General features: G+C 50.3%; 3 protein-coding genes across 8 annotated transcripts in view; 2 read left to right on the top strand and 1 right to left on the bottom strand.

The window, feature by feature from the left end:
- The window catches only part of LOC147008108 (uncharacterized), an 88,115-nt gene that overhangs the window by 34,091 nt on the left and 40,993 nt on the right, over positions 1-13,031 (top strand). The gene's annotated exons all lie outside the window — the stretch shown is intronic.
- LOC147008110 (uncharacterized) lies at positions 475-5,375 on the bottom strand. 2 transcript variants are annotated; one of them, XM_085865567.1, is made up of 2 exons: positions 4,904-5,375; positions 475-3,120 (listed from the first exon to the last, which is right to left on the bottom strand). In XM_085865567.1, the coding sequence occupies exons 1-2, from the start codon at positions 5,333-5,335 to the stop codon at positions 2,071-2,073; spliced, it is 1,482 nt and encodes a 493-aa protein (XP_085721693.1). In that variant the 5' UTR covers positions 5,336-5,375; the 3' UTR covers positions 475-2,070. The 2 variants fall into 2 exon arrangements, with proteins under 2 accessions (XP_085721693.1, XP_085721694.1); XM_085865568.1 differs by having other exon boundaries at positions 5,072-5,374.
- On the top strand, positions 5,556-12,470 carry LOC147008111 (uncharacterized). Of its 5 annotated transcripts, none has more exons than XR_015053620.1 (6): positions 5,557-6,454; positions 7,316-7,356; positions 10,398-10,495; positions 11,030-11,121; positions 11,458-11,559; positions 12,233-12,469. XR_015053620.1 is itself a non-coding variant. In XM_085865587.1 (5 exons), exons 1-4 carry the CDS (start codon positions 5,803-5,805, stop codon positions 11,091-11,093), a joined length of 855 nt encoding a protein of 284 aa, XP_085721713.1. In that variant the 5' UTR covers positions 5,556-5,802; the 3' UTR covers positions 11,094-11,121; positions 12,233-12,467. The 5 variants fall into 5 exon arrangements, 2 of the variants coding, with proteins under 2 accessions (XP_085721713.1, XP_085721712.1); XR_015053621.1 differs by having other exon boundaries at positions 5,559-6,462; positions 12,233-12,470; XM_085865587.1 differs by lacking the exon at positions 11,458-11,559 and having other exon boundaries at positions 5,556-6,454; positions 12,233-12,467.

Consider the following 13,031-nt stretch of genomic DNA (forward strand, 5'->3'; position numbering starts at 1 on the left):
AACCCAATTTGAGGCCGACAAACACATCCATTCACGATCCAAATTCCTCTGGATCTCGTGTCGATAAATGAGTGTGCCGTTGATGTCGTGCAGCCATGACGGGCCGAACGGCCTCTCCACCTGCGGCTCCTTTCCTTGTACAGTCGATACTTTGTTGTTTCGAAGTCTTGGTCGTTCACAAAACGCTCGAGAATAAAAGTTATGGCTTTTAAATGCTTATGACGTCACTCTTTAACAGTTTAGGAGTGTATCATTGTTGTACAGACTTGAAATGGGCGGCCATTGTGACGCACTTCCGGTCTCGTGATCGGCATGACCTCCGCTATTTAACATCAGGACCATGTTGTAATGTTTTTAACCCAAATTTGGTCGTGTAGATGCAGATACAGAACGTCAGTGCAATTTTAAAACATTTATTGAACAAACAGATTATATACCCGGTGTTGGCTTGACGGTTCGGGGTTGTGGGCTTGGGATCCGAGGATCCTGAGTTCACATCCCCCTCGGCTGTTAAATTAATACCAGGTGGGGCTGACTCTGCCTGTCATCCTTCTGAGTTTGGCAAAATGAGTGCCGGCTAGCTGGTATCCTGCGTCGGAGCGGCGACCCGTCCAGGATTGTACCCGATAGCCAAGGAGACTGCATCGGCAGCACCAAAGCTCTGGGCAGAGTGTGGTCCCGATGGACGGATGGAAACAGATTATATGTGCCGGCACAGGGGATTGTGGACAATACATACGAGTTACAGATCTCTCAACATAACCGGAGAATCTTCGTCTTTATATCGTTTCCAGTAAGACTCAGTTTTTTATTATGTATAATTTTCTGGCACTGACGCCAGTTCGCCCGGTCTTGACAATTTCCAGGTGAACCTTATCTTCAGTCTTCTTTGACAGTTCCTGCTGAAATGGTTGGAACACAAACTCAAACCCAGACATTAATCACACACAATGCTGGAATGACGTCAAACGCCAACCCTAACGGCCATTAAAAACAAGTTTACATCATATGTAGGTTAAAAGTCAGTCTGCTTCTCCCAAAACTGGGAAGATATATTATTTGGAAGCGACCAGAGCGCCTGTACATTTTCTTAAGTCCACATTCCAACTCGTTTGTGCCTTCCATACAAAATTCTCAAGATAGTTCTTCACGACAGGAAATTCTTCGTCATATCCAACTTACTGGCAAAGTTCAATCTGTTTACACATTTAATATGCAGGTGATCTTTCCATACAGAGGAGAAATATAATTATTTTAATTCCAAATGGATACCTACTTAAAAAGAATCATATCATATTTGAGTTCATTTATTTCAGGATTAATATATTTTATTTTAATATCAGGTTTTAATCACCATCAATTTATTTATTTTTATCACCCCCAAACCCATCATGATGAAATGTTTCTACAGTAGCATTCTGACTGGTGGGTCTGGAGAAGAATATTTTTGAAGAAATTTACTAAGTCAGCCATTGTGACCGACTTGAAGTCACGTGACCGGAACGAGCTTGTTTCTGCCACAGTTCGGCCGGGTCGGCCCAGCGGTTTGGCCGGGGAAGTCGATGAAGGAGACGGACAGACAGACGGTGTACGATGACAATACCTGATCTGGAATGTAAATTCCACATCAGCTAAAAAAAAAATTAAGAATAAGTAATTTGATTTTGAAAGAAGGAAAAACGTTTTTAAAGTCATCTGTATTCAATCAATATTCATTTTAAAATCATCAATATTCAATTCAAAGCGTTGGCCCGTGTAAGAGTGGGGGTGTACAGGTGTACACTGGACAGGGATGAGCTTGATCTCCGGCGTGGTCGAGTTGAGTTTAAACTCAAATGAAATCCTTCTGATGGAGTCATGATGTGGTCGCTCGATCTCAGAGCTTCTTATCCTTGGTTGTGGCCGTTGAAGACCCCACCTCTCGGCCCCCACCTCTCGGCCCTTCAATATACCTTGGAGAAGGAGGATGCCGGAGGCACGTGCCGCCACCATTCTCCCCTCCCCATCACATTGAGAGCCCCTTCCTTCACTGCGATGATTTTTCTCCCAACTACAAATCGAAGAAGACTCTCACACCTCATCTTCAGTCGAGGAGTTAGAAACCACATTTTCTGAACATAAACCATTACCCTCTTCCTTCGTCCAATCATCGCTGTCATCTGTTACATTTCCCGCCGACGAGTAACCATCTTCTCCTCCTTCTTCACTCCCATCTCCATCCCCATCACCGACCTGATGTTCTTTCTTATTTTGCGAAAAGCCGTTGTGAACCACCTGATCGCCAAGGTCCGACCGCTCACGGAGCTTCTCAACATCGCAACCCTCAACAAACCTTCCTCCTGTGTCACCGTCAAGTGCCGCTGCGGCAGGTTTCAAGAGGGCAGGTTTCTCTTTTTTCCATCTTGAGCCTTGGAGCGTTTCAATGGAGCGAGCCCACCCGGGTGCCTTTCGCTTGAGAGCGTAGCGGGCGTCTCCAAACCATTTCTTGACAACGTGGTGATGAAGACCCGTCCAAACCGCCAGGTCGTTGCACTCTTTCTTGGTCGGCCACTGAGTACCTGTAAACGCTGCTTTCAACACGGTGAGCTGTTCGTCGGTCTTGCGATAGCTGATGGGGTCTTTTGAGCGTACCTTTACCTTTCTCTTTTGTGGAACACGTGTCCTTGAAGACTCTGTCGGAGGTAATTCGGCTTTCAATCGAGATTCGACTTTGGGATTCCCATTGGGGACCCGATCGGCCTGCGGTCGATGGTGTGGCTTCACCTGCACCTGAGATGACGTCATGGGATGTGACTTTGTCTGTGTTTGTCGCACGAACCGTGAATGCAGCTTCGTCCGCATCTGAGCGACTGAATGAGGAGGTGACTTCGGCTGCACTCGGGGTGACGGAGCAGGTGACTTTCTAACGAGGCGACTGAACCTATGGCGGAGAGTTTCAAGGGATCCTGGGGACTTGTACATCATCCCGGAAGGCTCCGGCGTGTCCTCAACACGATCTGGACTTGTCCCGGCGACGTTGATCGAAGCGAACGTCGACATGTCGTCCACATCTTCGGTTCGACGTTCTTCCAATTTCTTGGACACCATGGAGAGTCGGGTCAAGTGAGTAAGACAAGAGTTCTGTGGGTGTGAAACAAGAAGAACCAATCAAGGACAGAGGAAATGACTGATAGACAAGAAATTGCACAAGAGAGACAAGATCCGCAATTTGCTTAGACAATGTCCAAGCAATAATAAATAATAAACGTGATCGACATGTCGAAATATCAGGTGATTTCCCCCCACTCCCTGCAAATCCCCATCCCTTCCATCCACCATCAATTACAGGTGCGATCCGTGATATAAGCCAATTACAGTGGTCACGTGATTATTAAAGCAAAGCAAGAAAAGGTTCAAAATGAGGTCACTGAGTTGACTGAATGAAGACAGCAACCATTGTTTGGAGAACAACCACGAAACGCAACCACGAACTGTAACGGGACTCGGTAGAGCGTGTCCCTCCGGCAGGCTGAACGGTTCACGTCTTGTACGACACTGATAGACCGGATCGACCTGAGAACCTGAGAACCGACATCTCATGACTTCGTCCTTGTCACACATCCAACCCGACAATAAAGTGTCGTCCGAATCCATTCACAACTTTTTGAGACGTCGTGCTCACAAACAAACAGGCAGGGGTACAAACATGACCCATGTACGGAGAACACCTTTGGTGGTGGAGGAAACAATGAACTACAGAGGAAGGAATGGGGAGTTACCCCGACCCCGAACTCGGACCCTGGTACCCCGACCCTGAACTCAAACCCTGGTACCCCGACCCCAAACTCTGATCCTGGTACCCCGACCCCGAACTCTGATCCTGGTAACCCGACCCCGAACTCAAACCCTGGTACCCCGACCCCAAACTCTGATCCTGGTACCCTGACCATAAACTCTGACCCTGGTAACCCGACCCCGAACTCTAAACCCTGGTACCCCGACCCCAAACTCTGATCCTGGTACCCCGACCCCAAACTCTGATCCTGGTACCCTGACCCTGGTAACTCGACCCCGAACTCAAACCCTGGTACCCCGACCCCAAACTCTGATCCTGGTACCCCGACCTCAAACTCTGATCCTGGTACCCTGACCCCAAACTCTGATCCTGGTACCCTGACCCCAAACTCTGACCCTGGTACCCTGACCCAAAACTCTGACCCTGGTACCCTGACATCAAACTCTGATCCTGGTACCCTGACCCTGGTACCCTGACCCTGGTACCCTGACCCCAAACTCTGATCCTGGTACCCTGACCCTGGTAACTCGACCCCGAACTCAAACCCTGGTACCCCGACCCCAAACTCTGATCCTGGTACCCCGACCCCAAACTCTGATCCTGGTACCCTGACCCCAAACTCTGATCCTGGTACACCGACCCCAAACTCTGATCCTGGTACCTCGACAACAAACTCTGACCCTGGTACCCTGACCCCAAACTCTGATCCTGGTACCTCAACAACAAACTCTGACCCTGGTACCCTGACGTCAAACTCTGATCCTGGTACCCCGACCCCAAACTCTGATCCTGGTATCCCGACCCCAAACTCTGACCCTGGTACCCTGACCCCAAACTCTGATGCTGGTACGCCGACCCCAAACTCTGATCCTGGTACCCCGACCCCAAACTCTGATCCTGGTACGCCGACCCCAAACTCTGATCCTGGTACCCCGACCCCAAACTCTGATCCTGGTACCCCGACCAGGATCACACACCCACACACTCGCTCCAAGACACTCACACACCCACACACTCACACACCCACACACACACCCACACACCCACGCACTCACACAACCACACACTCACACACCCACACAAGCACACACTCGCTCCAAGACACCCACACCCCACACCTCCACACACCCAGCCGCCTCGTTCTCGAATCCAGCGTCCGTGTCGCTCCACCATGACCCAGCTCATCTCGAAGGACAACATCTCGGTCCATACGTCGACCGTCCCGAACCGGTGGACCATTTGTTCAGCGGCCGCGGTCAAGAGGACGATGATGGTGATGAGGTTTCCCCAGTTCACCTCGTCGTCGTCGTCGAACACCTCTTCCGCGAGGCGGGTCACGGTCGCCGACACCGAGCCCGCGTCACTCGAGCCGACCTTCAGGTGCAGCGTCCGCACCATTTTCTCGTAGGCCTCGCGGTGTTTGTGGAACATCTTGTCCCCGAGCCAGATGAGAATTTCCGCCTCTCGGTTCAGGGACTGCGGCACGTCCGGTGCCAGACGGTGAGTCACGTAGGCCTTGATCACCGACCTGGTCTCTCGCATCAGCAGATCGTTTTCCATCGCCACTCAAAACAGGGATAACCGGAAGCACAGCGTCGAGGGCGGGGCTAATAAACCGAGCCGGGGGTTCTTCTTCTTCTTAAATGGTGGAGTTGTTGTTTTTGGAACATTGGTAGGCGGGGCTAATAAACCAATCGGGGGTTCTTCTTCTTCTTCTTAAAGGGTGTAGTTGTTGTTTTTGGAACATTGGTAGGCGGGGCGAATAAACCCACCGGGGGTTCTTCTTCCTCTTAGATTGTGTCGTTGTTGTTTTATGACCTGGAAGTCCTTCGACGCAGGAATCGGCCGTTTGGCCCGTCATGCCTGTGCCTCTTGACTCGGACAACCGTTACCACTGATGCACGTTTACTCGCGTAGTGGTGAAGAAGAAGAAGAAGTACAATTTCTCTCTTCGATATTCGGCAAATGTCGTGTTCGGTTCACTGACCGCCGTCCTCACCGACCGTGGGTTCGGATGGATTTCCAGGATGGCCGACGAGGGTCGTTGGGAGTGTTGGTCCCGGACCCCGAGTGGGGGAAGTGCTCAGATTGAGCGAGGAAAAGGTCGAACGGAGGATCCGATCCGTGGAACTGAAGATGGACGTGAGGAGGGAACGGGAGAGGTTCAACAAGATGGACCTGGACGTTCGGGACAGGCAGGTGGACCTCTGGGATCTCTGGGGACACCCCGGGTAGAGCTCGTCCGTGAATGGCTGTCCTTTGGACGGTTCGCCGTGATCGGGGAAAACCCTGACGATGTTCCCGGGACCGAGACCCGCGGTCACGAGGGTCCACAAGACGTGGTCGGTGCAGAACGAATGGGGAAGATAGAACCTACCGATCGGGCTCCAGTTTGGGATCCAACACGGCGAGTCCGAGTACATCGTGTGTGGACACGGCGAGTCCGAGTACATCGTGTGTGGACACGGCGAGTCCGAGTACATCGTGTGTGGACACGGCGAGTCCGAGTACATCCCGTGTGGACACGGCGAGTCCGAGTACATCCGGTGTGGACACGGCGAGTCCGAGTACATCCCGTGTGGACACGGCGAGTCCGAGTACATCCGGTGTGGACACGGCGAGTCCGAGTACATCCCGTGTGGACACGGCGAGTCCGAGTACATCGTGTGTGTGGACTCGGTGTTTGGGTGTGTCAGTGTTTGGGTGTGTCAGTGTTTGGGTGTGTCGGTGTTTGGGTGTGTCATTGTTGGTGTGTATTATTGTGGGTATCATTGTTTGTGTGTATCGGTGTTTGTGTGTATCGGTGTTTGGGTGTGTCAGTGTTTGGGTGTGTCGGTGTTTGGGTGTGTCATTGTTGGTGTGTATTATTGTGCGTATCATTGTTTGTGTGTATCATTGTTTGTGTGTATCGGTGTTTGTGTGTATCATTGTTTGTGTGTATCATTGTTTGTGTGTATCATTGTTTGTGTGTATCGGTGTTTGTGTGTATCATTGTTTGTGTGTATCATTGTTTGTGTGTATCATTGTTTGTGTGTATCATTGTTTGTGTATATCATTGTTTGGGTGTATCATTATTTGGGTGTATCATTGTTTGTGTGTATCATTGTTTGTGTGTATCGGTGTTTGTGTGTATCATTGTTTGTGTGTATCATTGTTTGTGTGTATCATTGTTTGTGGGTATCATTGTTTGTGTGTATCATTGTTTGTGTGTATCATTGTTTGTGTGTATCGGTGTTTGTGTGTATCATTGTTTGTGTGTATCATTGTTTGTGTGTATCATTGTTTGTGTGTATCATTGTTTGTGTGTATCATTGTTTGTGTGTATCATTGTTTGTGTATATCATTGTTTGGATGTTTCATTATTTGTGTGTATCATTGTTTGGATGTATCATTGTTTGAGTCGCTCGGTTGTTTGAGTGTATCTGTGTTTGGGAGTCGACGTGATAAGCTCGGTTGACTCTGTGTTTGTTTGCGAAGCGAAGTTGCTGCTCCCAAGTTCCCTCTGCGATGAAAATAAAAATCCAATCCCTTTGTTTGCAGATGACATGGAAGACAAAATGGAGGCCAAGACTGAAGAAGCCGTGAGTTCGCCGACGATGTGTCCCTTCTTGATGTCTTCCTTTCTTCAATGTCAGCTCAAGCTAACCACGTGTCCAGCCTTAGTCATTCTCTGACCAATCGTATTGTCATCCTCCCTATCCGTGTGTCACGGCTCCATCCGGGTGATCCATACTCGTGTTCAAATTATCAATAATTTATGACGTCAACAATAGATATTAATCATACGCTCGTGTTTTAAGAAACAGGAATGATTTTTTTTAATAATTATACTTATTTATTTATTACGTACACCCACGCATCGTCTTATCTCTTGATATATAAAGAGGAAGAGATGGATGTTCAATGATCGTTCGTCGGGGTGGGAATGATAAATTATCTTGGGATTGTTTGGGGGATCACCCAACTACCTTCAGTAAGGGATTCTCTCGAGGTATTGTGACGGTTGTGGGAGTGTGAGGAGGTGTCCGTGACGATTCGTGACGTTTGAGGTGTATCACGTAAGAAATGCCAGGTCGGCTGTGGGATCAGAAATAGAACCTATTTGTATTTATTTTTCCTTTTCCTTCAAGTTCCTCACAACATGAGGTGAGGGTCGTGATGTTAAATTGGGGAGGTCTTGCCAATCATGTGACCGGAAGTGCATCAAAATGGCGGACGGTAAATTCCTTCAAAAATATTCTTCTTCAGACCCACCAGTCAGAATGTCACCAACTCTGGGTTACAACATTAGGTTACACCACCAGTCAGAATGCGACGAAGCTTTTGGTACATCATGGGTGATGAAGGTCGTGGTCAAGTTTCATCGGAATCATGTGTGTGGTTTCAGAGAAGAAGTTGCAAGTATTTGTGGACGGACGGACGAGGCGCCATCCCATAATCTCCCTGGAGCTACGTTCCAGATGAGGTAAAAAGGAGAGAGGAAGAAAAAGAAGAAGAAGAAGAAGCAAGTTGTGGCGCTCTGAGGATGAAGAAATGCCGGGGACGCCTCGAGTGACCGTAGCCGTGTTGGTCAGTGAGTGGTGGCCTGCTTCAAAGCGGCTGTCCTTGAGAGTGAGCGGACGGATGAAGGGGAGAGCGAAGGAGAGCATTGAAGACGAGCCGTCCGGATGATGCAGAGATGACGACCGGGCCATTCTCTTCTTTTTCCCCAACCACGTACCGCTCGCGCCAGTGTGGATGAAACCGCCGGCGGTCCCCTTCGCACAGGCCCGAACCCCATGTCCTTCATCTCTCTCAATCTATTTGAAATCCGTGTTCTGAATTTGAATTCTATTGAACGAATGTTGTTGTTGTTGTTGTTTTCTTTTTGATTTGTTTCCCTTTCCTCACCCTGGGTTTGGTGGAGGGTCCGTGTGCGTGATGCTGTGTCGGCCTTTCGTATCGGTCGTGTGGCCTGTGTTGTACTTCTCGTGTCGTTTTGCCTTCAGTGTGCCCCATCCCTTGATGCGAGTAAATTCATTGTGTTCCATTGTGTTTGACTTTGTGCCATTGTTCCCTGGGGCTGTGTTGTAAAAATTCCATTTCGAATGGGAAATCCGTGACGTTTAAGTTGCCCCTGAGTTGTCAGCGTGACGATCTGGAACTCTACTCCTTGTGCTCAACCTACAGGTCAAGCTTCCAAAACTGCTCGGCCAGCTCGCGGGCCCCAGCCTGGCTGGCTGTGAAGAGGACTCGAGGTCGCTGACGTCACCACCTGCAGCACTCTTTAGTCGGGAGTGACATATGGGACATCTTTAGTCGGGAGTGACATATGGGACCCTGGTTTGAATCCTGTCACCTGTAACAGTATGTTTGTGTGTGCGTGTGGTGTGTGTGCCTGTGTGTACATCTGAACAAACAGTGATGGTCCGATCTCCACCATATTTTGCATACATGTTGATAGTACCCAGGGTCAGGTCATGGGCACAAAAAAATCCCCTCTCACCTGTGAGGGGGAGGGTGAGACGACTTACCTTACCTGTACACGTGCCACAGTGCAAGTGGTTTACTGACCTCTGCTGCAGACAGGGGACATTATTATCCCCACTGCGCCCACTATCTCCCCCCCCAGCACGCCCACTATCCCCCACCACGCCCACTATCCCCCCACCACGCCCACTATCCCCACGCCCACTGTCCCCTCACCACGCCCACTATCCCCCCACCACGCCCACTATCCCCCTCCCACCACACCCACTATCCCCCACCACACCCACTATCCCCCCACCACGCTAACTATCCCCCCACCACGCCCACTATCCCCCCACCACGCCCACTATCCCCCTCCCACCACACCCACTATCCCCCCACCACACCCACTATCCCCACCCCCACTATTCCCCCCACCACGCCCACTATCCCCCTCCCACCACGCCCACTATCCCCCCACCACGCCCACTATCCCCCCACCACGCCCACTATCCCCACGCCCACTGTCCCCCACCACGCCCACTATCCCCCACCACGCCCACTATCCCCCCACCACGCCCACTATCCCCCTCCCACCACACCCACTATCCCCCACCACACCCACTATCCCCCACCACGCCCACTATTCCCCCCACCACGCCCACTATCCCCCTCCCACCACGCCCACTATCCCCCCACCACGCCCACTATCCCCCCACCACGCCCACTATCCCCACGCCCACTGTCCCCCACCACGCCCACTATCCCCCCACCACGCCCACTATCCCCACGCCCACTATCCCCACACCCACTATCCCCCCACCACGCCCACTATCTCGCCCCCACCACGCCCACTATCACCGCAGGCCGCTCCCAAAGAAAGCGTGTGTTTTCAGTTGATCAAACTCTTGGATATTTCACTCTTCAAACGAACGAATCCCTGTGGAACACCGAACCCAGACAAACGCAGGTCACGTGACTTGCATCACGTGAGCCGAGTTATATTGTAAACCCATTGCTGATCGGAGGTAGAATCCCAGGGAACGGGCAAGTGCTAACGGCGACCATGTTTACAGAGACTGCTAACACAGACAGTACGAGTTAATGGTTTAAGCTGTTAAACAGGTTAAGTGGTGAATGAGTGTTTCTCTTCACCTCATCTTCCTCTTTTTAGACGAACGTTCTCGACTTCGGGCACGGGAAAGGTGAGAAGCGGCGGAAGCCGAGCGGGAAAGGTGCTCAGGAAGTGATGCGGGACCATCTCTCGGACAGGTGCGTACAAAATGCAACGTAGAAGGACTCGCTCTGCGTCGTGTCTGAATGACTCGTCGATTAGTCCTTCGTTTCGCGTTCGCTCCAGAATCACTGCTCACCCTCCACTCATTCGTTCTTCCATCTGCCCTCCTGCGGAAGCAACTTCCACATCCTCTTCGATCTTTCTTCACGCGATCGCTTCAACGTGGCCGTTCACCACCATTTTAGATCACCCCTCACCCATACCCATGATCTTTTCCACCCCCGTTAACCCTCTGAAAGCCCTCCTCTTTCCAAACCTCCAGTTTTTCCTTCCACTGCTGTGATTGAGAGTTTGCGGATGCATCCATCTTCTTCACCCCCCTCCTCCCCTTGCCCTCATTCTTCCCCACATCCCTTTCATATTTGTCCAAGTCTCCCTGCTGTTGTTGTCTTTCACCATCCATATTGTTTTTTGTGTTCTGTTCCGTCCGGATCCATTGTAAGTTGTAGCTCCTCCATGAGCCTCGACTTTGTATACAAAACCCCCTGTTTCCCCTATATGTGTTTCAGTGATGTGAGGAAGAGTGCGCAGCATTTTAAGCTTCTTTCTGACACCATAACCTTGGCACCGTGAGGGAAGCAAGAAGAAGAGATTGCGCAAGGTGTGTGGAAGCGGAATAAATATCGAGGTGGTGTGTGGAAGGTGTGTGGAAGAGGAAGCAAGAATCAAAACCCCGCAAAGATGTATTTATTACGTACAACTACAAACATTTGTCCAATGATGCGACCAGCAACCGTAGTCTGTGTCTGAATGAATGAATGAAGCCGACCAGCAACCGTAGTCTGTGTCTGAATGAATGAATGAAGCCGACCAGCACCCTCACACGAACAGCACCATCACACGAACAGCACCCTCACACGAACACCACCCTCACACGAACAGCACCCTCACACGAACAGCACCATTGTTGACGTGTTTGTGTGTACACTGTTTCCAGGTGGACATTTTGAACGACGCATTTCTCTACATTGACATGTTGAGCGAGGAGGTTGAACATGAGAAGACATTCCTGATGATATAGGGGAGAGTGTTTATGGAGGTGTGGGAGTTGGCATTGGGTGAGGGATGATATAGGGGAGAGTGTTTATGGAGGTGTGGGAGTTGGCATTGGGTGAGGGATGATATAGGGGAGAGTGTTTATGGAGGTGTGGGAGTTGGCATTGGGTGAGGGATGATATAGGGGAGAGTGTTTATGGAGGTGTGGGAGTTCATATCAGGTGAGGGATGATAAAGGGGAGAGTGTTTATGGAGGTGTGGGAGTTGATATCAGGTGAGGGATGATATAGGGGAGAGTGTTTATGGAGGTGTGGGAGTTGGCATTGGGTGAGGGATGATATAGGGGAGAGTGTTTATGGAGGTGTGGGAGTTGATATCGGGTGAGGGATGATATAGGGAGAGTGTTTATGGAGGTGTGGGAGTTGATATCGGGTGAGGGATGATACAGGGAGAGTGTTTATGGAGGTGTGGGAGTTGGCATTGGGTGAGGGATGATATAGGGGAGAGTGTTTATGGAGGTGTGCGAGTTGATATCGGGTGAGGGATGATACAGGGGAGAGTGTTTATGGAGGTGTGCGAGTTGATATCGGGTGAGGGATGATACAGGGGAGAGTGTTTATGGAGGTGTGCGAGTTGATATCAGGGTGCTGGAAGTTTTCGTCCTTATTTTTGGTGTGGAAGTCTCGCTGATGAACAGTCTCCTTCTGATTGCGCAGACGATGAGGGGCAGTCGAGGGACTCCCACGAGGGTCTGTATGGGCCACAAGGGGGAGACCGAGCGCTCTGACTCACGTACTCACCCACCTGGCTTTCATGCTTCCACACATATGTCTGTAAGGTACCTGCTTATGTGCTTTACCTGTCCTCTGTGAGTTTTACATCCTCTTGTAAAAGGTGTTTTTGGCACTGTTGGTCATATAGTAAATATACATGATTACAGTTTCATTAAAAATGCTTACAAACAAATAATTAAATAAAACAACAACAACAACAACAACAACAACAACAGGTACTGTTTCCAATTTTTATTTAAGATCCGACTTAACTCTTGATGTGATGATGATGAGTTGGAATCCAGTGAACTCCTCTGAAGAGAGACGCAGGTGAGGGTGCTGATGAGAGGTGCACCGAAGGGGATGCAGGTGAGGGTGCTGAAGGTTGTGCAGGTGAGTGGTGCACCAAAGGGGATGCAGGTTGAGGGGACGAGGTGAAATAAAAATGAGTAATGCCTAATGGACAGCTCTTTTCCTGAGTGCTGCAGGTTTCTGTGCAGCTCTTTGTTCGGCAGCGAAACATCATCCAACCTCCTCTTGAACCGGAGGTATCACTCCATCACTGGGTCGGCATCTTGCAACCTGCCAGCTACCGTCCTCACATCCTTCAGCACCTCAGCCAGGAACTTGACAGTCAGGTTGGGCCTCACCACCTCTTCCTCATCACTGCCCTCCTCCTCAGAAACATTGATGAAGGCCTCCAACGCCTCCTCAGTCAGGTCTTACCCATGCGAGGTGATGA

The sequence above is a fragment of the Eptatretus burgeri genome, chromosome 21 (assembly GCF_056783735.1).
Source record: "Eptatretus burgeri isolate ZD-2024b chromosome 21, Ebu_testis_v1, whole genome shotgun sequence".
NCBI classification, from domain to species: Eukaryota; Metazoa; Chordata; class Myxini; order Myxiniformes; family Myxinidae; genus Eptatretus; species Eptatretus burgeri.

Coding starts and splice junctions, on each gene's coding strand:
- LOC147008110 (XM_085865567.1), bottom strand. CDS start 5,335: ATGGAAAACGATCTGCTGATGCGAGAGACCAGGTCGGTGATCAAGGCC. Junction 3,121..4,903: donor TTCGAGAACGAGGCGGCTGG/GTGTGTGGAGGT, acceptor TCACACCCACAG/AACTCTTGTCTTACTCACTT.
- LOC147008111 (XM_085865587.1), top strand. CDS start 5,803: ATGGCCGACGAGGGTCGTTGGGAGTGTTGGTCCCGGACCCCGAGTGGG. Junction 7,357..10,397: donor AGGCCAAGACTGAAGAAGCC/GTGAGTTCGCCG, acceptor TCCTCTTTTTAG/ACGAACGTTCTCGACTTCGG. Junction 10,496..11,029: donor CGGGACCATCTCTCGGACAG/GTGCGTACAAAA, acceptor TATGTGTTTCAG/TGATGTGAGGAAGAGTGCGC.